Here is a 25,335-nt window from a genome sequence, read left to right as displayed (position 1 = left end):
TTTATATATTGCTTTATTTTTTCTTGAGAAATTTCTTCTGTGTCATAAAGTATCTCATAAAAGTCTTTAATTTTTTTTAATTATGTCATTTTGTAACTGTAAATCGCCTTTTGAGTCTTGAAGTTTATTTATCAATTTTTTTATCTCTTTCTTTTTTCAATTTGTATGTTAACCACCTACCTGGTTTGTTTGCATTTTCAAAGAAAGTTTGTTTTGCCCTTTGAATTTGTTGGGGCATTTTTTCAGCCTCAGCTAAGTTTAATTTATGTTTTATTATTTCCATTTGCTTTTTGTGGTTCTCTTTGTAGTTCTAATTCTAATTTCATGAATTCCTCCTTTAACTTTATTTGTTTTTGCTTTTTTTTTGTTCTTTTTCACCATGTAAGTTATAGTGTTGTCTCTTAATATGTATTTTTTGGAGACAAATTATATCCATTTTTAATTTTTGTAGTTGTGTAAAGATTTTTTTTTCTTTTGGCAGGGAGTTCAATTGATTTATATTCATTGAGAAAATCCCATTTTTCTTCTCCATCTCCTTCAGTTATATTTAGGTTTTATTCTTCTAGTTGTTTTTATTTGTCTCTGTTCTCTTGCTTTTGCCCTTTCTTCTGTATTTGTGTTTTCTGTTTCTTCCTCTTCCCTTGGTTTGGCTGCTCCTTCTATTACTGCCTCTTGTTTCTCTCTCTGCATGAAATTCCGAACTTTCCCCTTTCAAAAATGCTTTGTATCTCTCATAAAATTCCACTGCCTTAAGTGCAGTGTCTAATCTGTATCTTTTCATGTCCCTTCCAGAATCAGTCATCTAAAAATTCACTCCTTTTTCAATTAATTTTCTGGTCAGGAATTGATATTCTCTTCATGAATCTCTTATTCTCCTGGGGATCTGCTTCAACACTACAATTTTCTTTTCTTTATAATGCAGAGGATCATCTCTCACTCTTCTCAATATCTCATCTCTTATAGATCTTTTGACAAATCTGACTTCTCTGGGGACTTTTTTTCTCCTTGCATAGCTTGAATTGACTCAAAATATCTGATCTATCTCTCCTTCTATTTCCTGTTTCCCAATTTCCAGTGCTTCAGCCAATAGCTCCGTAATCATCCGCAAGGTCCTCTTCTTTATCCTCCATTATGTTTTGACATCTTAATAAGTAAGATGCCTTTTCATTTCCAAAACTACTATTGAATCTTCCAATTCTCTATTTGCCTGCATCAGCCTCTGGTTTTCATCTTTTATTTCTTCTATCTTTTGATCAGTCTCTACTGACTTTTCTTCTATTTTCTGAATTCTTGTTCATTTTTTGTATCCATCTGTCTAAAGCTTTCTAATTGAGAGTTTATATTATGAATTTCTTGATTCATTTTATCAAAGTTTTTTTCGTCTCCTCATGATTTTTCATTGGACCTTCTTTGAGCGAGGAAATTGCCTCTCAGATTGTTTGTAGTGTCACTTGTATCTCCTTCTGAAGGTTATTAGATTTTTATTTTTTTTAAATAAATTTTATTGGTTTTTTAAGTTCTTAAAACAACATATTCAGGACACACCATAGTGTTGGGGTAATCAAACATCTTAAAACATATATACAAATATAATCAATATGTCAAATATTCCCTCTCTTTTTCCCTCAAATATCATAATATATTTAGAATATCCAATTCTAGCTTAAATTTATATGTATGTATGTATGTATGTATGTATGTATTTGTGAATAGTAAAACAGAAATATTTGGATATAGTACATGCGCACACAAAAAACTCCGTCATCCATCCTAATTTCATCAAGTAGGTAGTGTCATAAGACTTTAGACATGTTTTATTGAAAGATAAAATTATAAGTACTTTCTTCAAGCCTAATTAAATATTTTAATAATTTGCAGTACTTAAAAAAGCAGGAAGATTTTTCTAGGGCCATCTCTTCAAGTGATATTTAAGAGCTCTCTTGATTTTCCCATTGAGTTCACTAAAAAACAGTGACTTTCTTGGGGACCAATATCCATCAAATGTGTTTGTTATGCAGTTGATATGTCAGATGCTATTTTGAAATAGTATGCACAAAAGGAAACATGTTTTCAAACACTAGAGAAAGAATATACCAAATAATTGAAAAATATTCCCACATTCCCTTAATAACAATTGTGCTTTAATAGTTTGGTATCTACTAAATATTCCTGTCCATAAATATTAGACTGAAGTGTTGCACCCACTTATGTAAAAGTAAGTTTTATTAAATGTGGAATGGAAAGGTGCCTGCCATTCCACAGATATAAATGCTGAGAAAACTAAGCTGGTGGCAATATGCCACATATCTAGAATCTTAGCATTCTTTCATCACAGCCATTTTCAGGCAGTCTGCCTTCTCCCTTTATTGGTTTTGCAAGCTGAACAAAAAAAAGATGGATAGGTGGATGATGGATAGCTGTACGGATGGATGGATGGTTTTCAATAGACTACATTATTTTCATTAAGAAAATAGAATTGTCTTTTATTTTTCTCTCTTCCTTTTTCCTGCTGTACTACTGAAAGTGAAGAAAAATAGATGAATATTGCTTCTTTGTCCTCTGAAAACATAATGATCTTCTAATAGCAACATTTTTTTTTAATTTGCTCCCTATGGTAATTTGGTTCCTAGAATTAGATTTGCTGCAATCATAGATGGAATAAACACTTTGGTGGGTCGGATTGGCCAATATCTACAGTTCTGACATTTTCTGTGGTTCTATGCATACTATTACAAGAATATAATTATGCTTATACAGTATGTGAAGCAATCAAAAGACAAATATCTGAATTGTCAGTTATTTTTTGAACAGAAACAATTATTTTGATAATGTGACAAATATTATTCAGCTCACAAAATAATAACAATCCCAATTTTAACCAATCTTTTTCTGTTGGCCTATTGTGATTTATTTATGAAATCCCCAAGGAAAAGAAGTTACATAAATACTTGTATTCTGAGATAGATAGAAATACCATTATATATTATAAGACAGTATTCTCAAACAATAAACAGAAAGGGGTTTAGGACAAGAATGAACATTGAATGAAAGACAAATGATATCAGCTTCTGCCTTTTCATTATAATATAACCATGCACAATCACTCTTGCTGATAAGTTCAGTCTATTCCACATAGTACAATGCATACAATACCCTCCTACAATGTATATTAACAATGTATTTAAATAATCTACAGTAAGATATTTTCCTCTCTACCATTTCTGCATGTGAAAGAGATAGAAGAAAAATACGACAATATAATTTTTAATCAAACATTTTCAGTCCTGAAATGGTTTACTACAAAAAAGAAAGTAAAACATGTAATAAATGTTTTCTTAGTAAAACAATAGGATATTCTTTTAAAAAATCTGTTTTTAGGATTATGAAATTGAAAATAGCATTATTTTAAAGTTTACACTAAATGTTTATGTTGGAATATTCATGAACAGGAAGAGTCGTGTGGTAACTCAGTCAGCCAATGTGAGGAAAGTGCTACTGAGTCTGTGCAAAAAGAGTATTGAGTTAGGAGCTGGATTTCCAGTCTCAAGGTTTGTCTCTGGTCTGTCTCTGTAAGAAATTTTCATTAAGCTACCATATATTCCGGCGTATAAGACGACTGGGCGTATAAGACGACCCCCAACTTTTCCAGTTAAAATATAGAGTTTGGGCTATACTCGCCGTATAAGACTACCCCTCTTCCAACGCACACCAAATAAAAATTAAAAAACATCAGATTTGATTTCAATATGGTAATTTTAATTCAAATGCTTATGACATAAAGGTACTTAGCAGGAAAACTGTCACTTATAAACATAAGGCTGTTTGTCATCAAACATGTAAACATAAAACAGTGCAAGTGATTAAACTTTTCCTAATTCACTCTAAAGCTGAAAGGAAGGATAAGACAATAAACCCATTGGAGCTGCCATGCTGTTTGTTTTCTAAGCTGTCAACCAAACTGGAACTGATGATGATAGGAGGAAGATAACAAACAATAGAGAGAGCAAGTGCCGGGCAAGTCCCTGGCAAGTCAGAAACGCCAATCATAACTGCAAGCTATTTTTATAGGTTTTGCTGGCATGATACTTTCCCTTTAAAAGCCTTTAAAATCATCCTGTTCATCATCTGATATCATAAAAATATCAATGACATCTTGTGATACATTTGCAAGGCAGTCATCGTATGGATTGAATTCCATATCAGATGGTATGGTCTCAGCTTCGGCTTCCTCTTCATCTTGCCACAAGTAGTCGTCCTCCATACCATCTAATGAATTTGATATGCACCATCAGCTGTACATGCTAGTACCACTGTAAAACTGGACTTCTCATGTCCTGTTGTTTTAATTAAAATTGTTTTTTCACCTTTTTGATGGACAGTTTTATTTCCAACCATATCAAAATTCATTGGAGTTTCATCCATATTTCCAATACTACTTAATGCATAGCAATGTTTAATGCGTTGTTGTATTACGTATTGATGGAAACTAATTACTTTGCTATCAAGATCTGCAGGTAATTTTTGTGCAATTTTCATCTTTTGCCTCAGTACCATATTATGCCTTTCCAAGAATCTAGTATACCAGGATGCAGTGGCCTTAAATCTGTTGCTGTGATCTGGGTTAGATTTGGCCTACTGAAGTGCAAACAAACGTATTTTATTTCGTGTCACTACATAACTGTTTTGGCGATGCTCATTCACCATGTCTGCTACATGTTTTTCGAGTTCTGGCCAATGTGGGGTGCCTCTTCTTAATGCACACTTACCCCTTGGCATACTCTTTAATGCTTTTTCATTTGCTTTCCAGTCCCGAACCATCTTTTCTGTTACTCCATATTGTCTTGCAGCAGCGCAGTTATTATGTTCCATGGCAAAGTTTACAACTTTAAGTTTGAAACTGGCTTCATATTTCTTTCTTCTTACTGGTGGAGCCATGATGGGGTCTTGACTATTGGACATTTGTATACTGTACTGTATATATTGGTGCTGTACTGTATGAACTGGTACAGATAGTGGTGCTGTACTGTATGTACCCAGTATACAACTAGCCAATCACAGCAAGCAATGAACCTTGGCTGGTTGTTGTATACAAAGCCTGCTTGGATTGGGTGGGTCAGCTCTCCCTGCCTGCCCAACCCTTCCTGTCATCATATAGGCCAGGGGTAGGCAACCTTGGCTCTTTTATGACTCATGGACTTTAACTTCCAGAATTCTGGGAGTTGAAGTCCATGAGTCATAAAAGAGCCAAGGTTGCCTACCCCTGTATAGGCCCTAGGGAAAAAATGGACAAGCTAATTCCATGAGGGAGGGGGAAAGGGAGCACAGTTTCTGAGTTCTCATTGGCCACCTGTAAGTCCAAATGAGTAGCTCAGGGTGTGTGCGTGCATGTGTAGGCATGCGTGTGACTCCCCGGTCCCTTCCATTGCCCCCCCCCATAGCAAGCTTTGGCTTGGAGCAAGCAGGCTGCACACAGGGATCTCCTCCTCTCAGTCTTCCACCCTGCGAATCCTCCACAGCCTCTCCAAGCTGAGTGAGCAGAAAGCCTGCCTGTTTGTCAAAGGCTCTGCCTTATCAATCGCACACACACCTTGATAAAAATTGCCCTGCCTACAAAAGGACTTCTCAGCAGTTTTTTAAAGCAACACTACCAAGAATGAAATTGGAGACAGCCAGAATGTTTAGGGAAGAAGGAAAGGAAGCAGTTAATAAACTAAGTAAGAAAGGCATTCGCCCTTCGAAAACTTGCATTTCCATAAATGTGATAAGTTGTCCCCTTTTCAGGTAATGGGGGGGGGAGTAAATGCTTTCTTTTTAATTTGTTATTAAAACTCAGTGCACTACAGTACTTATAGATGGGAGCCAGATTGACCAGCCAGGATCTGTCATAAATAACACCACAAATGCACCATGCAAGTTTATTTAGGAGGCGGCGGGGGGAACTGCTTGCATAAGCTCGGTGGAAGTCGACAGGCGAAAGGATTGTGTAGCTGTTTTCTGTCCCCACTCCATTCCTGCTTCGTAAATCCGAGAGGAATTTAGCTGACACCCCTCCCCTTCCAGACCCATAAGCTCCGCCTCCCCCAAGCTACTCTCACTGGCAGTGAGAGGTAAACGCTGAAAAGCCTGCATGAAGAAGCACTGAGAAGTGCCTCGAATGGACGCAGATGCTTAGGTTTGTTTTCATTATATAAAAAAACCACCCTACAACTCTTTTTCCCCCTTCCCCATTACATGGGCCATCCCTTTCTACTTCCTTTGAATGAATTAATCAGGGGATGGCCACTACCAATCCGCAGTTCTGGAGGGGTGGGCAAGGAATTGGGATGCAAAAGGGAGGGAAGAAGAGAGGAGACGGTTTGCAATGTAGCATTATAGAATGGGGATTAAACCTCCAGGAAATCTTACCGTCACAACAGCCAGATAATGCCTATCGTACTCTCAGAGATATCTTTAGTTGATCGGCTGGTTTTAATAATAACCCTAGGACTCTTTTTGAGTGAGAGAGAGGGGGGGGGGAGAGAAAACTTGCTGAGTAATATTTTTCCAGCGTATAAGACGACCTCCGACTTTTGCGAAGATTTTAAGTGTTTAGAAAGTCGTCTTATACGCCAGAATATACGGTATGTTGCTGTAAAGAAGAATGGTATTGTAAATATTTTTATATAAATATAAAGTTATTTGAATCAGCTAAATGCAGTCAACTGTGAGAGCTTCTGATTTATTTTTCACCAATAGAGAAATTAAAATTCTCTAACAGGTTATGGGCCCAGAGCTTATTAAGGACTGCATTATAATTTAAAGCTGGAAGAAATTGCCTGTGTTTAGAAAGTATAAGAACAAGGCAGAATTAGCAGAATGGCTGCAATGGAATTTGAGGAAAACTCTGTGCCTCGTTGGGCCAGAAGAATTACATTGTGTGGGCTGCAAAAATGGAATGTTTGCTGAAAGCAAAAGAGCTGTGGTATATTGTAGAAAATCCACCACAAGTGTTTGCAGCAGCAGATCAGAAAAGCCATGATCAAGCTATGGCTTATCTCATCTTGAATTTAGATGATGATCAATTTCTAAATGTTGCAAATTTAAAGACTGCAAAGGAGATATGGTTGAAATTGAGAGCTGCGCACGTGAATGTTTCTGCTTGCAACATAGTGCAATTATCAAGAAAACTTTACAGGGCCTGTTTGCAACCAGGTGAATCTGTGGAACAGCATTTAAATAAAATGCAAAGTTTATTTTTGGACTTAGAACAACGTGGGATTAAATTCCCTGAGTCGCAGAAGGTTTTATTGGTGTTGAACAGTTTAGATAAAACCTGGGACACAGTTTCTGCAATATTTGAGTGTAAAGAAGAGCAAGACTTAAATTTTGAGGCTTTAAAGGCATGTTTGCTTAATGAAGAGGAAAAATGCCATTTTAGAAGCAGCCACGAGGAGGAGAAATTCTTGAGGAGGGGGTCCAGACTGCAAGTCTCCAGAGGAGAAGAAACAAGCAGATCGGACCCGGACCAAATTGCAACAAAGGAGAGATTTTGCAAGCAGAAAGCAAGCAGAGAGCGGGAAAAGACTTGCTACATTTGTGGAAAAGAGACACATTTGCAAAGGAACTGTTTGCAAAGGAACAATTTGCAGAACAAGACATTTGTGCAAAGAAAAAGGACTGCTTTGCAAAAGGAACATTTTGGAATTGCAAATGTTTGCAATAGCAACAACAGAGACAAGTGGCTAATAGATAGTGGGGCAAGTCAAACAATTGTTAATGACTCTGAATTATTTTGCAGGTTTGTTCCAGTAGCACAAGAAGCTGTGGCTTTGGCAAATAGCCAGAAAGCAAAAGTCATTGGAAAAGGCGATGTAAAATTCCATATTTGGAATCAAAGTTTACCAGTGTGCTTTGTGTACCTGAGATGGAACATAATTTGTTAAGTGTGTCTAATTTAGACAAACAAGGTTTTGAGGTCATTTTTGTAAATGGGAAATATCTCATCAAAAGGAATGGGAATATTTGTGCAGAAGGCATAAAGGAAGATAATCTATATGTATTGCAGGGACAAAAGGTTCAATGTTCCCATATATTTAAGAATGTTGCAGAGCATGATTCATGTGTTCATCTTCTACATAGAAGACTTGGCCATGCAAGCTTTAAAGTTTTGCAGCAAATGCAAGATTTTGCAGAAGGGCTAAATTTGAAGGGATGCAAAACATATTTGGACTGTGCAGTATGCAAAGCATCAAAGTCAAAGGCATTCCCAGTTAGTAAATATAGCACAAGACAAACAAAAAGAGTTCTAGAGCTGGTCCATGCAGATCTGGTGGGACCTATGCAAGCCAGTTTGGGAGGAGCAAAATATGCACTGGTAATTGTTGATGATTTAGCAGGTATTCGTTTTGCTACTTGCTTAGAGCAAAGACAGAGGTGCTACAACAATTCAAACAGTGGGTAAGTTTTGTAGAGAGAAGGTACAGACAACAAGTGTGTCAGTTGCAAACTGACAGAGGTACTGAATTTATATCAACTAAATTCCAACAATGGTTGGGGCAGTTGGGGATAAGACACAGACGTACAAATCCTTACACAGCAGCAGAGAACGGTGTAGCTGAAAGAAGGAATGGTGTTTTGCAAACTATGAAAGATTCATTATTGGAGGATTCTGGTTTGAGCAGGTCATATTGGGGAGAAGCCATATTGACTGCTAATTATATAGTTAACAGGCTGTGGAGTTCCTCCATTAATAATACTCCATATGCCATTCTATATGGGAGAAAGCCATCACTGGCACATTTGAGAATTTTTGAAAGTACTGCATGGTTACATATTCCAAAAGTAATCAGAAGAAAGGGACTGCAAAAGGCAAGAAAGCTCAGGTTTGTGGGCTATGAGCCAGGGTCAAAAGGATATCGCTTTAGCGATGGAAGTAAAAGAATTGTAATTTCAAGGTCTGCTAATTTTGCAGAACAAAATTGGGACAGAATTAATGCAAATTCTGGGTATGTCTCACTTAATGACGGTGACCTGTTTAGTGACAATAATTCATCTAATGATGAAAAAATCATTATTGAAGATGTCAATGTTCAGGGAGGAGAGGCTGAACAAGACATGAAGCCAGAAAGACTTGAGACACAGGAGCAGTTAATACCACATAGGTCAGAGCAATGTAATAAAGGAATTCCGCCTGACAGGTATTCTGCCAGCAAGGTAAAGGTTTGTAATGTGTGGTATGAGCCAAGAAGTTATAAAGAGGTGTTGGCATTACCAAAAGCTGAACAAGAAAAATGGAAGGAGGCCATGGATAAAGAGATGAAATCCATGGGAGACCATGAAGTATTTAAATCAGTGACTTTGCCACAGGGAACCAAAGCTGTGGGTTGTAAGTGGGTATATAAGAAAAAGGTATTGCCAAATAATGATGTACAGTATAAGGCCAGGTTAGTGGCACAAGGTTTTTCACGATTAAAAAAAATGTATTAAGTAAATAGGTCTGATGTCTCTTCCTGTCATGAAGGGAGGAGTGTTGGAATATTCATGAACAGGAAGAGTCATGTGGTAACTCAGTCAGCCAATGTGAGGAAAGTGCTACTGAGTCTGTGCAAAAAGAGTATTGAGTTAGGAGCTGGATTTCCAGTCTCAAGGTTTGTCTCTGGTCTGTCTCTGTAAGAAGTCTTCATTAAGCTATGTTGCTGTAAAGAAGAATGGTATTGTAAATATTTTTATATAAATATAAAGTTATTTGAATCAGCTAAATGCAGTCAACTGTGAGAGCTTCTGATTTATTTTTCACCAATAGAGAAATTAAAATTCTCTAACAGTTTATTTATGAGAAAATTAACTCATCTGTTTTTGATAAGTAAATTTCACAAATCTGAATGTCTTTCAGATTGATTGAAATGTTTTCTATCTTTGTTTAGGTGACCGTTCTGTACTTTGGGCTGAAGCAGTAGCTGGGTATTATACCCATTTTCAGATGAGGGGGGAAAGATGGACAATATATTGTAATGTGATATTCTGAAAATGGAATTATGATGGTTTTACACACCAAATTTAGCTATTAATGACAGCCCTTTCCCCCCTCAGTACAGCACATAGATGTGCAACTTTTTCCAGGCTAAGGGTAAATCTTTTGAGAGTTGCTGAGGGTTATACATTTATCAGCAATTTTTGGAATAGTTCCCAAGGCACAAATTATCCACCCTTGACAAAGAAAATGACATAATTCTGCACCAGACTGAAAAGGCACTTACTGGAAATTTCAGACACATTTTCTCATTCCCAGTATTTTAATATCATGAGTGCTGGTCTTCGGATTATGTCCTTCCCTCAACCCATGTAATGTCTGCATTTTTGAACACCTATGACTAAGTGACTAAACAAACACTAACCATTTTTACACAAAAAGAATGATACTGATGTCTGGATGTTTAATTAGAGCGCCTGCATTTTCTGTTCAGTTTTTTTCATGCTCAGTATTTCATGGTCAAATATCTGCATCATAAATTAATTCATTTCATGCAACTATATAAGTACATCTGACTTCAAAGCTTATTTTGGATATGATTTCGACTTGTTGCAAAACTGGACATTTTTTCCTAACAGCAGCAATAATATTCTATCTTTAGCTTACCCCTGGAGTGGTCTCATGGCCAAATAAGAAAAATTGTATAAAGGTAGCAATAATTTTCTACTTTTAGCCTACCTGGGGTATTCAGCAGTCTTGACAGTTTACAGACATAGGAGATAAACTGTTCACAATACTCGGCACTACCAGTGATTGCTGAGATTTGATCCATAGTGGCACTGTAATTAAGCTGTAGCACAGCATGCTTCTCTGGTCTGTTGCTTACCACTGGAAAATGCTCTTGTAAGTCATGATTCACAGTAGTCCATACTTTGTCTTCTGCATGAAAAATGAATAAAAACATTCAACAACTGAAGTTCTTGCTATCACTTATTCAGAGACACATTTGGAAATTAATCCTACTAACTTTACTTGAACAGCTTTTGTTGACACTGCCATCATGAATAACTTGGTAACCAAACCTGAGGAAAGGTAAATCCAATTTCCATTAAAAAAAATCTAAAAAGCAAGCATGAAAAACTGAATATATATTTTCCCTTAAACATCATTTATTGGATCTAAATTTCTATCTCCAACTTTCTTCAACATAGAGATTCAATTAAATATCATACAACAAAATTCATGCAGGATTGGATCTCCCATTAGATCAAGGGATAGACCTGCCTCAGGCTGTAGAAAGGAAGGGAATAAAATTAAGAGGTCTATTTAATTTGGCATTTCCTACTGCTACTGAAAAATATATCCCTTCCCCCAAACCCCTAGGTAATAAATCATTGTTCATCAATTTACCCTATCTCTATTTTCTCTTTAATTCCTTTTATCTTCACACTGGCCTACACTGTCTTTGATTTCACCAGTAAGTCATGATAATTGCTGTCTTTTAGTATTTCAGGGTTTGTTTGGTTTTTTGTATTGCACCAAAAAAAGAAAAAGAAGTAGCAAACTACTGAGTGCTGTTGCCATATAGTAAAAGCTTCTAAATTTTAATCTGAAAACGACTGTTTCTTAATCTTCAGTCAAGGTATGTTTTAAAAAAATATTAAAAGTATTAATTACAATAGCAAAAGAAAAGAGACTCTAAAAATAAAAAGAGAGAATAAAAAATGCAAGAAAACATAAAAGAAAAAACAGAAATAAAAAGTGGTTTTACACACTGATCATAAGAAATATAAACAATGTGACTATATTTTCATTTCCTCCTGATTATATTGTATAAAATTCTTTATCCCATCCCATCTTAATTATGGCAAATCTCATATGTAAATCTTCCATCCAAGACATTCTTTAAATTCCAAATTAACCAGGATATAAATTGTACTTTATCAAAAAGGCAAATATTTTTCAAATAGTTCTGTCAAAATTACTTAAAATAAAATTGCTACCAATGTGATACATTATGTTAAAAGAACTTAAAAGAAATTGAGCAAGTTTCCATTATAGGTGAAGGATCGGTGCACTTTTGTAACCCATTTTAAAAATATATTTCCTGATGCTCTTCTCTGATAAACTTTTAACAATTAATAAGAAACAAAGGCAAGATTGCATGCCTCTGCCTGGCCTATATTAAGTCTCTAATTAGGCCATGTAGCATTTTGCATGAGTGCTAAATTCACCTAGCAAAGCAGATATGCCATACGGTAGGAAATAGAAGCTTGTGTGTATTACACTTTTGATCTATTTTCTATTAATTTCCACCTCAATTAATGGAAAGCATAGTGTGTGTGTTTGTAAGAGAAAAAGAGAGGTAAAGCTGAAGATGTATGCTAAATTATTGAAAGACTATCGTGGCACTTCTATTATTATTCTTGGTGTAGAAACATATTTATGGTGGTCAACTTGAGCTTCTCTTTCTCCTGGTCTTAATATTATGGGTTTAGTGCAGTTAAAGAATGGGGCTGTCATTACATCTATTACAAGAGTAGTCCTTTGGAATAGGCTTTGTATGGTCATATCAGAAAAATATGAGCATTTCAGAGCTGGGAGCAACAGAACTGTCAGGGTGATTTAAAATGTCAAAGGAAGAACCCAGGGTGGTCCCTATGGGGAAGAAAAGACCGGGCAGGCATTGGGCAGACTTCTGGAAAGTACTGAAGAATCATAAGCGGTGGTTGAAGAACCCATAATCAGAACAAATCTCCAAGTGCAGTACCAGTAGAAAGCCAGTTCATTATGTATCTGACTGCTCCAGACAGTGAAAATCTATCCTGAGCAAGATAGCAAAGCAAGTTTTATAACTATAATAAAAACAAGATTTGTTGAAGAAAATATAAGAATGGATAAAGACTAGCATTCAACAAATGCAGAATTATGACTCCAATATTAGCAATCTAATGGATGAAGAGCAGGAATAACAGAGATAGAAAAGACAAAAAATAAATCCTTAAATCCTAATATAGTCAATTGATTGTGAGGTATCAATATCTCTGAAATCCCACTTTCAATAAATACATTGCTCCATAGACAGAGGTGGAATCTGCATTCTTCTGTATTGTTAACTAGTGTGGCAGGGATATGCTCCACTGAGGCACTTTTTTCATAGATGCCTCCAGAGTTAATGAAACAGGAATGGGTTTCTTGCATGGAGGCAGAACTGTGCCTTCATAGTGAAAGAAATCAACAGAGCATTAGCATCTCAGGCAGAATGCTAGCAATTACATACTTGAGTTTCCTGTAAAGTCATAGCTGGAGTGCTTTTAGAGTTTTACAATTTTCCAGTGCAAAAACAAGCTCCAAAAAATAAGCACACATTCAAAATGAGCAGGATGCAGTTTAGAAAAACTTTATCTATAATATATATATAAACATGATACATACAGTACAGTTTCATTCAGCTCTGGGGAACATCAACAACTCTTAACTTGGAGATCAGAAAAAACAAACGTAGAGAAGACTAAGACACCCCAGACCTAGGCTGGATCACATGCCTCACACAGCCAATACACAGTCTTAATCAAAAACAGTTCTTATTGGCTGGTTTGTTGCTATAGCTATTCCAGTTCATAAAATTTCTTACACAGTGACAAGAGCAACAGTCCCCAAGACCGATTCAATGATTGATCTTTTAGATGATAAACAGGCAAAAAACAATGAACGGAATTTAACTACAATAAATAGTACTTTTGCTTATGTGTAATGTAAAATAACATGCTTAACACTGGATTTGATTTATTCAGCTAATTATCAAGTGAGAGCCGAGAACTGGCTCATCTTTTTTCAGCAATATTGGTAGCAAAATGAACCTGCTCTTCATTTGCTGCTGCTGTTCTGTAAGAACATTTCAGGCTGAGACATAGAGTATTTAAATAGTGGATCTGATGATAGTTGGGCATTTTTTCTAAGATCTCACAATCGGTGTTGGTTTTGTATTTATATAAATATTACTAGTTTTTGTTTTCTTTAACAGAAAATTACTGGAGAACAAAGAAACTGATACCAATGCATAGCATAATAAATTTGGAAGGGGCAATTTAAAATTTCAATTTTCTGCCAGTGGAGGAATCCACACTAGTTAACAATACAGAAGAATGCAGATCCTACCCAACAAAGTTGAGTTCTGCATTGATGATCAACAATGTCAAAACAAAGGGTTGCAATTGTACAATTGAAAACTTGTCCCTTTTTAGCATGTCTCACAGACATTCCACACACATAAAAAGAGGCAGGAGTTTGATCTGGTATACATAATGTTTTATCACCATTAACTATTACTGGAAGAATCTGTTATGAAATAATCCAGATTTAAGCTTTAGTGAGCTCATCCAATAAAAGGAAGTTCACAACTTCTCATTCTCTTGGAAATTGTTTTGAGCAGTTGTTAATATTCTGATACAATCATGATTGCTCCCACATTTTATTTCTTTCTTCACACATTTCACAGCCTTTGAAATTGCAGAACCTAACTTTGTTGTTAAATATTTCAGTGGTTTAGCAGGCAGGGGTACAAAATAGCAACTTCTTTTGCCTGTCTTTTCCTGCCTGCTTTATTGAAGCACTCTTAACCACTTTTATGAGAGGAAAATATATTTATTTCTTGAAAGGAAATCTTACCTTGCAGCTATGCATAGACTTGAAGCTGCATAAATCTAGAATAACCTTAAAATTACATCTTTGGTAGTGGGTGGGGACGAGTGAGAAAATGAGAGACTTGTCAATTTCCTATAACAGAGTTAGTTTCAATTTCAATCTTTATTATACTCAGGGACCAGCACAAAACTATAACAGAGTTATAACAAGTGTACTACATATATAGTTCTGGTTCTGGTGAAGATGATTCTTGGAGTTGTTGCTCAGGCTTGTGGGACTCCTGACCAAGTTATAGATCTCTACTGTCATAAATTTATTGGAATTGGAACACCTTATGAAACTTTCTTTCTTTACCTACAAATATGTAATTTAGATAGAGAAGAAGATATAGAATGCCAACTTTCCTAACTAACTAGGTTATTTTCCTGCAGAGTTTAGAATGTGGTTCAACTCAAATACTTGTAACTCAGTACTGCTGTAAATCTCAAATGTAATATTCCAATATTTCACATTTTTTCTATCCTTACTCTTAAGATTTCTTTTTCTCATAATTGCTTGTTCAATCATATAAAAATGTTAGGAGCTATCTGAACTCATAGACAGAAACCAAGTAATATAGTATAATTGACTGATATTGTATGTTTTTTTTAAAGTTAAGCAGATGGATCCCTATAGGTGCACAAGGTATCTTCTTTAATGAGACAAAATTTGGCAGGTAGCTGATGATTTCTGATTATCTTAATGGTCAAAAAACCTATTTCAAATATAAGGTGAATTTCAAAAAGGAAAATGTATATTTAGTTATTTGCCAATATAGGTTTTTAGTGAGAAGTGGATCACTCTGAAAAGCTGCAGGGAAAAGTATCATTTCCCTATTATCTATTTATGTAGATAGATCTTAAAGCAAAACATATATGTGGACAAGATGCCAGAAAAAAAGAGTTGTTTTTTTCTGGTAACCAATAGGTCTCCAGATTTTGCTCTCCAAATATAATAGCCATAGTTATATTCTATATTATTTTTATGATGAACAACATTTTAAGAAGAAATCAATGATAAAAATTAACTTCTTGTATTATATTGTATTAAATAGATATAAAAATTCAAAGTAACCAAGTACATACACCAGGAAAACGGGAAGCAGACTTTCTGTTCTCAAAAAAATTATTTCAACTTCTTTTTGCAATCTTCCTTTACACTGATCACTTCCTATACTAGATTTCCTGACTTTGATTACAGATCAATTGCAAAATATTTTGTGCTCACCTTGTCTTTTTATTTAGCAAATTATATGCTCATAGGACATATCCTATGATAATGTCCAAGATACAATTTCCTGAGTTTCAGTCTAGTATTCAATCTGAGTGAGCTATTGGTTAGGTTGAGGACTCTATCAAATTGAGGCTGCTCTCCAAAAAGAGTCAGAGCTACAGCCTATTTTACAAGTGACTTTAGATATTTTAAGTGGCAAAGTATGAACATATACTGGTATGATTTTAATAGATGCAGGGCTACCTGTTTATACTTGATTTAACCTGATATCACCATAAAGACAGAATAAAGTTAACAAGAATGTTACACTGTTTAATAAAGTTAGAACACATGTTAATTTCTTGGAGCAAAAATGCAATGTCACTATCTGTACATCATGAAGTTTAAGGATTTGATTGCAATACTGTAATTCTTCAATCTTGATTTTTCAACTGCAAACATTTCATTATCCTACTAGATAACCATTCGTGCATCACTAGAGAAAGAGTTTTGAAGAAGTGAGGATCATTGGTTGCAGGTATAATGTACAATTCTGTTTTGTCTCCTTTGCATATCTGAGGAGTGCTATACTTCTAATTTTCTCTTGTATTTGAAATCCTAAAACATATCAGGTAAAAATACAACAGAATTCTTAGAAGCATTGTGTTAAATCCTCAGCGAATGGCAAATGACGCAAGAAGCAGTTGCAGTTCTCAGGAGCCTCTTTATTAGTGTACAACATGCTGGTTACAAGATGCTGACAACAACCAAGTTCTTCTGCTCCTTTTAAAGGCAATCCCCGGGCCAAACGGCAACATTTGGTGCGCTTGCACTTCGCGCATGCACGCAAGTGCTGGCGACAGCCAGTCTGGTCCCGGGCAGCTTGCAACTGCCCGGGACTGTTGCAATGTCCCAAGCCTGCCTTCACAGGCTTAGGACACAACACCCCTTCCCCCCCCGGCTAAAACTACAACCACAAAAATAGTGACATGCGACCTCACACGAGCGTGGGAGCCACACTAGCTCCATGTACCAAGTTATCAATTTTGGCTTCCATCCCCCAGTGTTCATTATTCCCAACTTGTATAGGAATACCCTCTTATTAATTCTGCTTTGCTAGCAGAGTTACAAAATCTTCTAGATATTTAGGAGATCTTCTAGCTCTCTGTGACCTCCAAATTTCCTGGTACCCTCCAAGTACCTCTTGCCCAGGGGGTGCTATATGTTTGCCCCCTTTGTTTGACCCTGGTGGTCCCCATGGACTGTGCTCCAATGCCTGGCCTGTTTGCTTGCCCACCGGGCTCGTCAGGCCAGGACTTCGTTCCCTACCTAACCAGGTTGACCTGCCTAGATGCAGGCTCTCTGGCCCCTCAAAAGAGCTGCCATTGATGGGCAACTTTGTAGAGCCTCCCAGGTCTGCCCTAGACCTATCATGAGGCTGTCTTTCCCCGCTTCCCAGTTCCATAGTTGGGCTCTCTGGGTTCTCAATACTGTCCCAAAACTCAGTTGCCCCTTGAGTGATGCCAGAGGTGTTGTAATCGGGATTCGGTTCCTCGACCACTTCCCTGTGTGCTTGCCCCTTCCTGGGAACAGTGGCAGCGTTGGGCCAACTAGACGGAATGTGTGCCAGCTCTCTTGCAGGGTGTGAGTTGTTTGGATGCTGCCGGTTATTCTCCCTGACTGGAGTACTGAATGGTTCTGGTGTGTAGTGATTATGCCCCTGGGGTAACTCCCTCGCTGGAGTAGGCACTGGTGCCTGTGCTCTAGTTAGTCCCCATGAATTCCTGTTTGGAGCACTCGCGGAATCTTGGGATGGGTCGACTGTGACTTCCCCGTTGGATACAGGCTGCAGCCCACACCCTTCCCCTTGCCCATAGAGGTCCCCCTCCCCCCCTGGAAAAGATCCAGGAGTCTCAGTAGGCGAGTCCCATCTTGTGCGAAGTTGGTCGATGTGTCGACGCAGGACACAACTGTCATCCAGGGAAAACTCGTAGGGCCTGTGACCTTGGATACTTTGGCAGGGACCCATAAGTGGCCAGGCCCGTAATTACAAGTCCAAACCGGGGCACCCCCTAGCAGTTGCCTAGGTGCCCTGGGTTGTGTGATTTAGAAGGTAGTCTGTCTGGGTGCAACCAGTCAAGCTTAGTAGTCAGTTTGCGCCCCCAACGAAGTTCAGCTGGGCTCCTCCCGGTAGAAGTGGAAGGTGTAGTGCGGTAAAAAAGGAGGAAGTCAGCCAACCTGTGATGCCAGTCTCCATAGGTCAGTCTCTTTAAAGCATCCTTGGTGATGCATACCATGCGTTCAGCCATACTGTTGGTGGAAGGGTGGAAAGGTGCAGAGGTGGCATGACGAATCATGTTGGCCTGTAAGAAAGCTTGGAATTCGGAGGAAGTGAATTGAGGGCCATTGTCAGACACTAAAACATCAGGAAGTCCATGTGCAGCAAAAATCCCCCTCAGTACTTGAATAGTCTTTGCAGTGGTGGTGGAAGAGACAGGTACAACCTCAAGCCATTTTGAATGGCTATCAACCAGGACCAAGAAGAATTGACCCTGAAAGGGCCCAGCGGAATCAATGTGCACCCTAGACCATGGAGACTGTGTTTCTTCCCATCTATGCACAGGAGCCTGGGGCATTTCTGGGCGTGAGCGTTGACAAAGGTGGCATGTGTGCACCTTAGCTTCAATGTCTTTGTCTAACCCAGGCCACCACAAATGGCTGCGCGCAAGCGCCTTCATACGTACAATGCCAGGATGACCCTCGTGGAGGGAACCTAAGACCCTAGTCCTCATTGACGTAGGAATGACAACTCTGCTGCCCCATAGCAGACAACCCTGGAAGGTGGATAACTCGTTCCTTTTAGACCAGAAACTCTGAAACTCAGTACCTGGACAGCTCTCTGGCCATCCAGATAAAACCCAAGACAGGACACGAAAGAGTGTGAGATCTGTGGCTGATTCAGCAGCCACATCCCTGACATCTAAAGGAGACTCAGGCAAAGCCTGAATTGAAAGGATGTTGATTGTTGGTGCAGGGTCAGCCTCTACTACTGGCAGGGGTAATCTACTGAGGCCATCAGCGTGGCCCATTTCTTTCCCAAGTTTGTGAATTAAAGAAAAATCATAGGCTGACAGAAAGATAGACCATCTCAGCATTCTGGGAGAGATGATTTGGGGGGTTTGTTTATGTGTGGTAAACAGCCCCAACAAAGGCTTATGGTCAGTGAAGACCGTGAATTGTCTGCCATATAAGAAATCATGGAACTTTTTGATTCCAGCAACAACAGCTAAAGCCTCCCTGTCTATTTGAGCATAATTTCGCTCAGCAGAAGACAAGGTTCTGGAGTAATATGCAACAGGAACCTGAGTTCCATCAGGTCTGAGGTGGCTTAGTACTGCTCCCACCCCATAAGGAGAAGCATCACAAGCAATGCACACAGGAAGGGACTCATTGAAATATGTGAACACACTGTTAGAAGTGAGTAAGGCCTTAACCTCATTGAAGCTTGCTTCATGTTTTTGTGTCCACTGCCACACTGCCTGTTTGTCCAGGAGCCTATGAAGTGGTTCGGCTACATTAGCCTTGTTTGGAAGGAAGGAGTTGTAGAAGTTCAAAAGGCCCAGAAAAGCCTGTAGTTCGGCCTTGGACTTTGGCCTAGGAGCATGCATAATGGCTTTTAATTTGGACTCAGCAGGGTGAATCCCAGTAGCATAGATTTTGAATCCCAGAAAATCTGTAGAAGGCACCCCAATTTTACATTTGTCCTTCTTGAGTTTGAGGCCCGTTTCCCTGAACCTCAGCAGAACAGCCCTTAGTCTCTCAGCTAAGCTGTGTGTAGAGTCTCCAGCAATTAAGACATCATCAAAATAGGGGCAAACCCCTGGTATGCCCCGTAGTGTGTTTTCCATTATGCTTTGGAAAATTCCAGGAGCCACATTTACTCCAAATTGTAGCCTCTTCACCTTGAATGCCTCCCTGTGGGTTACAATGGTTTGAGCTAAAGCAGCAGCATCGTCAACAGGCAACTGTTGATACGCCTGAGCTAGGTCAAGCTTTGCAAAAACATGCCCCCCCCCTTGAGGGAGGCCAGAATATGACTGACCACAGGAACAGGATAGGCATGTTGCTGCAATGCCTTATTCAGAGTGCATTTGTAATCTGCACAGATGCGAATGTCCCCATTAGCCTTAAGAGGCGTAACAATGGGGGTCTCCCAAGGGCTGGAGTCAACAGGTTCTAAGACTCCTTGCTGAATCAATTTGTCCAATTCAGTGTCAATTTTACCTTTTAAGGCAAAAGGAACTCTTCTTGCTTTAATTCTAATAGGGGTGACAGTGGGGTCTAGTTTTAAAGACACAGGGGGTCCTTTGTATGTGCCCAGCTGTGGGCTGAAAACATCTGCAAATTCTTTGCAGACTTCCTGTAGGTCTACCGTTTGCAAGCTATTGAGCCCTGTGACATGTATTCCCAAGGCCTCAAACCAATCGAGTCCTATGAGACTCGTTCGCTCACCCCCTACTACCAGTACATCTAATGGACCTTCAAAATCCTTATACTGTACGTTAAGGGTGGCCTCCCCCTTAACACACACTCTGGAGTTTTGAAAGTCTGTTAACACAATGTCAGAAGGCCTCAGCTTGGCCTGAAATCCACTGCCGGAACAGATCTTCCTGAAAGTATGTATGGAAATGATTGAAAGTGCAGACCCAGTATCTAGTTCCATGACCAATGGAACCTCTTGTAACTTCACTCTGAGTGACAGTTTTTTCTTAATGGGCTTGTGTGTGCCTGTCCTATAAATGCTTCTTCGCAAAGCACAGAAACCCACCCTGTTTTGTCTGGGGACCCTGGTACTTTTCAAGCGCAATTCTTCTCGGGGTTGTACCTTCTGACGGCCCAGACACACAGCTGCAATATGGCCCTGCTTTCCGCATGCTCTACAGATAGCAGAGCGAAATCTGCAGTCGGTCCTCTTGTGACGACCTCCACATCCGAAGCACTTGGGGACAGCTGAAGAGCTTTCCTTCTGCTTCCCTTCTTTTGTTGGGTAGAGACGGTCTACTTCATCATCAGGATCCTTTTCTGAGTTCCCTTGGACTCCTTCCTGATGCACGGACACAGCTTCTGGAGTACTTCTAATCGGCCTCATGTTCTTGATTGCGCCACCTGCTGCCTCTTCTGCAGTAACCTCTCTCAAGGCATCTTGGAATGATAAGTCTTCTTTAGCGAAAAGTCTCTGCTGCAATTCTCTATGTCTCAGTCTGCATACAAATCTGTCTCTCAGCCTTTCTTCTAAATCTTTAAACTCGCAGTGTTTAGCAGCTTTTCTCAGTGCGGCAATGTACTCTTTAGCTGATTTGCCGGGCCGTTGGTCCCTCTGTTCAAAAGTGTGGCGCCAAGCGATGACAGACAACTTGGGCTGGAAGTGTTCCTTTAGCAATTTCTTTAGATCCGTGTAGGTAACAGATTCTAGAGGTGCAGGTGCTGCTATGTTTTCAGCGATCTCAAATGCGTCTTGACCGCAAACGCACAGCAGGGTGGCAGCTTTTAAACTATCTTCTCTCACTTGATTGACCTTAAGATAGTTTTCTACTCAGGCCACGTAAGACTCCCATCTTTCCGGATGCGTGATATCGAATTTGGAAAGTCTACCTATTTTTGCCATCTTAATAGTACAGGAAGGGTCTATCAGCCAGCTTACCCCTGACGCTTGCTGAATTGGCAGGCAGCTGCTGAGTTTAACGCCGTTTCCTGCTGCTCAGGACTCCAGGTTTAGCTTATAACTTGTCTGCAATCATTGTAAGGCATCCCACCTTCGTCGCCAGTGTTAAGTCCTCAGCGAATGGCAAATGACGCAAGAAGCAGTTGCAGTTCTCAGGAGCCTCTTTATTAGTCTACAACATGCTGGTTACAAGACGCCGACAACGACCAAGTTCTTCTGCTCCTTTTAAAGGCAATCCCCAGGCCAAATGGCAACATTTGGCGCGCTTGCACTTTGCGCATGCGCGCGAGTGCTGGCGACAGCCAATCTGGTCCCGGGCAGCTTGCAACTGCCCGGGACCGTTGCAACGTCCCGAGCCTGCCTTCACAGGCTCAGGACACAACACATGGCATTTCCACCTAACAGTACACAGCAGAGATACAGACTTATTCCCCATTTAGGGTTTATAAAAAGATTTGACCCAAGGCCCAACATTAGCACATCAACTCAATATGCAACAGCATTTTCCCATCACAGAACAATAAACCAATGCTTAGATGAACTAAAGCCATTTTCATAGCAACCTAATAACTGAACTAACCACAATTTAATAACCATGGAAAGAGAACAATGCCCTTTTAAGAAGCCATCCCATTACACAACAATTAACACAGGAAATAATTAACATGCAAATAAGACAAAGCAGCACCTTATCAGCTAGTTTGTCTATCAACAAGGATACTGTGAAACAAATCCACAGGCTCAGCCAAATAAGGGAGTATATTTCTGACTGAAAACCAATTAGCTTGAAGAAAATTGCAGTGCAATATATATTTTTATAGCAATGGTATTTTTAAATTATACTGAAATGTTTAAGGTACAATGTAAACTTTAGTTGGTCATTTTTCTAATAGAGAAAACAAACTGAGGAGCAATGCAAAAAAATAGCATTGTAGGAAAAACAGAATTTTTTTTATGTTTTTGTGCCAATTTTTGAAAACACAATAAGGACTGAAGGATGCTAGGATCTAGAAGACTGCCAGAGTGTCTCAGGCTTAAAAATTAAGGATTCAGGAACTGAGTCAAATGTTTTATACAATAATTAAGAAGATATTTTCAGTTGTATGGAAAGCTTTGCATCAGCAGTACAATGTGTTCAGGTACATATACAGTGGTGCGATTCAGCTAGTTTGCACCACTTTGGCAGAACCGATAGCTAATTTTTTGTTGCCCAGGCCCAGAATGGACTTCTGGAAGTGGCATCTACACAGAGAATCAGTTGTTTACATATTTAAATCCCACCTCTGTAAGTATATGTGTACATATGTGTATTAAAAAAAAAATGGATGGCTCCTGCAACTCATTTTTTTGCTGACTAATTCCTTTCCAAAATAATATCTGGCAGAGAAAACAAGAGGAGTCCTGAATTTTTTATACAATTTGTTACTTTACTTCATAGAGTTTATAGACCTAATCCAAACCCTTGTTCTTTAGCGAAGAATAAAGAGAAAATTCTATTATTTTAGTTCCTGGAGAATACATATAGAATCCTGATGAAACCCAGAAGTTCTTGCCTTATTCTAGTCTAAAATATAACCCAAGAATTTTTCAATGCTCTTTCATTCAAATATGTATATACCACTAAAACTATTGTGTAAGTTTAATTATATGTAACTGTCAATTGAACGAAATGGTGGAGCACAGTTTTTTAATCAAATGGGCTAATTTACAGAATTGTCCAAAATCTGAGACCCATTATTCTTGTGGGACTGAAATTTGACAAAGTTGTGGCCACTTCAGTGCAGTTATGCTGCTGCTCCATTTCACTGCTGTAGTCAGCCACAATCATCTCCTTTCAAATATTCCCTGCAAGCTTCCTACAAGAAGAAGCCATCAGGAAGTCAAAATTTGATCCTACTCCTATCACTTTTTTGTTCAACCATGTTTTTTCTATTTCTTCTATCTATTCCCTTAACAGACCATAACAGAAAATTCACTTTGTAAATCTTATGATATTATTGGGGCACATACATTGGAAACTAAAATTTCCTAGAGCAGAAATCTGAAAATTATTATAAGTAATTTATACTTATTAATAGAGTATATAACAGCAGATTTCCACAAAATTCCAATCAAATTGGTAGAAACAAAAGCACCAAACTTAAAGCAAGAAAGTAATATTGGGGACAACAAATTTTATGCTCAGAAGATAATCAATTTTTATAAATAGTTACACTTCGGATGTTATAGTAATCATTTGTTACAAGCCATGTCATATTAACTTTTTGGAAAGCTTCAGCCAAATTGAAGCCATCCAAGTGAAGCATGATAATTATCAGTTAGGTTTCTTAGTTTTGAATAAAAAGTCACCCTTCGAGGAATTCAAATTATATTGTCTTATAATTCCTCCTCCTCCTCCTTCTTCTCTCTCCTCCCTCCCTCTCTCTCTTTCCTGTAGTCTAAGCCATTATTTCACTTCATACAAGGCACCTTTGAAGTAATAGGATTTTTAGCTGTTAATATTTTTAGCCAAAACATCTCACTTCACTTAACAGACTGCATTCTTATCAAGCAACTCAACCATTGCTGCTTAAAAGAAAACAGTTGTCTACATAAAATTGGAAGGGAATTAAGAGCTAATCAAATTCAATCCTTTGCAAACTCGCAGGATTTATTTATTTATTTATCTTAAACTTTTTATTAATTTTCCAATGTTACAATTATATCTTTGAAAAGCAATGTGATGTCTGAGTTACAATAATTCCATTACATACAAATATTATTAATACAAATCTCCAACTATTACAGCCAATATTTCCTCTCTTTTTTTCCCTTAATACATACTGTCTCTTGTTTAAATTAGTATACTTCTTATTCTATCCATCAGCTACTTAATAGCTTTCTTACATTTATCAATAATTTTATATGTCTTATTTATTTTAACATTCCATCTTTTGGACCATCAATAACCTTATGAATTTTCCCAGCTTTAATTTTGCGTTGATATTTAAATTAAATGTTTAATATTTATCATTTTCAAATTTTTAAATGGCCCCAATTCCCTTTGTCATAATTCCCCCCAACATCTAGTGTTCCAAATACATATCTTATCTATCTCACTTCTATATGAACAGATTTAAGGATTTAAGAGAGGTAGCTCTCACCCAGTTCTTTCCATGCTGCTTTGAAATTGCCAGATGGTGAGTGTGACTTCGGTTGTCTAATGCCTAATGATGAGCCATATCTCTATGGCCAGTCTTTCATCTGCCGGTTTGGAGGGATTCGCCAGCTCTAGCAGGAGAGCTACTGTTCTCCTGTGATCCAGCGAGAGACCCTCCTTGCTGGTCGCCTCTACGCGGTGACTTTCAATCCTTTTCAGGGCCCTCCAGCGAAGTGAAACTGGATGGCGGAGAGAGAGCAAATCTCCCAGCTGTCCATGGCAGCCGTGGCAAACCAGAAGTCAAACTGTAGGATTTACTATACCATGTCAATATATGACTATCCAGACTTTGCTTGAAAACTCCCAGTGAAGGGGAAGGAACTACTCCATGCAGTATCCTATTCCATTGATTGATAGCTCTTACTGACAAGAACATATTCTTGTATCTACATCTTTGATGTTTCATCCCATTCTAGGTTTATCCACTGGAGCAAGTGAGAATAAATATGAACCTCCTACAATATGACAGTCCTTCAGAGATTTTTAAGATTTTTAATATCCTCACCCTCTTTTCTGTGAGCTAACCATCTTTTAAATGTTCCTGATATGACTTGGTTTCCAGTCCTTTCA

At 38.3% G+C, this 25,335-nt stretch overlaps 1 protein-coding gene across 1 annotated transcript in view; it reads right to left on the bottom strand.

Moving 5' to 3' along the window:
• LOC120317498 (contactin-associated protein-like 2) overlaps positions 1–25,335 on the bottom strand; it is a gene marked incomplete at its 5' end in the record, with an annotated part of 175,978 nt that overhangs the window by 126,698 nt on the left and 23,945 nt on the right. Inside the window, one exon of the mRNA XM_039364145.1 lies at positions 10,688–10,888. Within this exon, the coding sequence (XP_039220079.1) occupies positions 10,688–10,888 (201 nt within the window). The remainder of the gene's footprint in view (positions 1–10,687; positions 10,889–25,335) is intronic.

The sequence above is a fragment of the Crotalus tigris genome, unplaced genomic scaffold, assembly GCF_016545835.1.
Source record: "Crotalus tigris isolate CLP2741 ecotype Arizona unplaced genomic scaffold, ASM1654583v1 scf7180000019666.216954, whole genome shotgun sequence".
NCBI classification, from domain to species: Eukaryota; Metazoa; Chordata; class Lepidosauria; order Squamata; family Viperidae; genus Crotalus; species Crotalus tigris.
The sequence above is the reverse complement of the archived record's forward strand: the minus strand, read 5'-3'. Positions and strand labels throughout refer to the sequence as shown.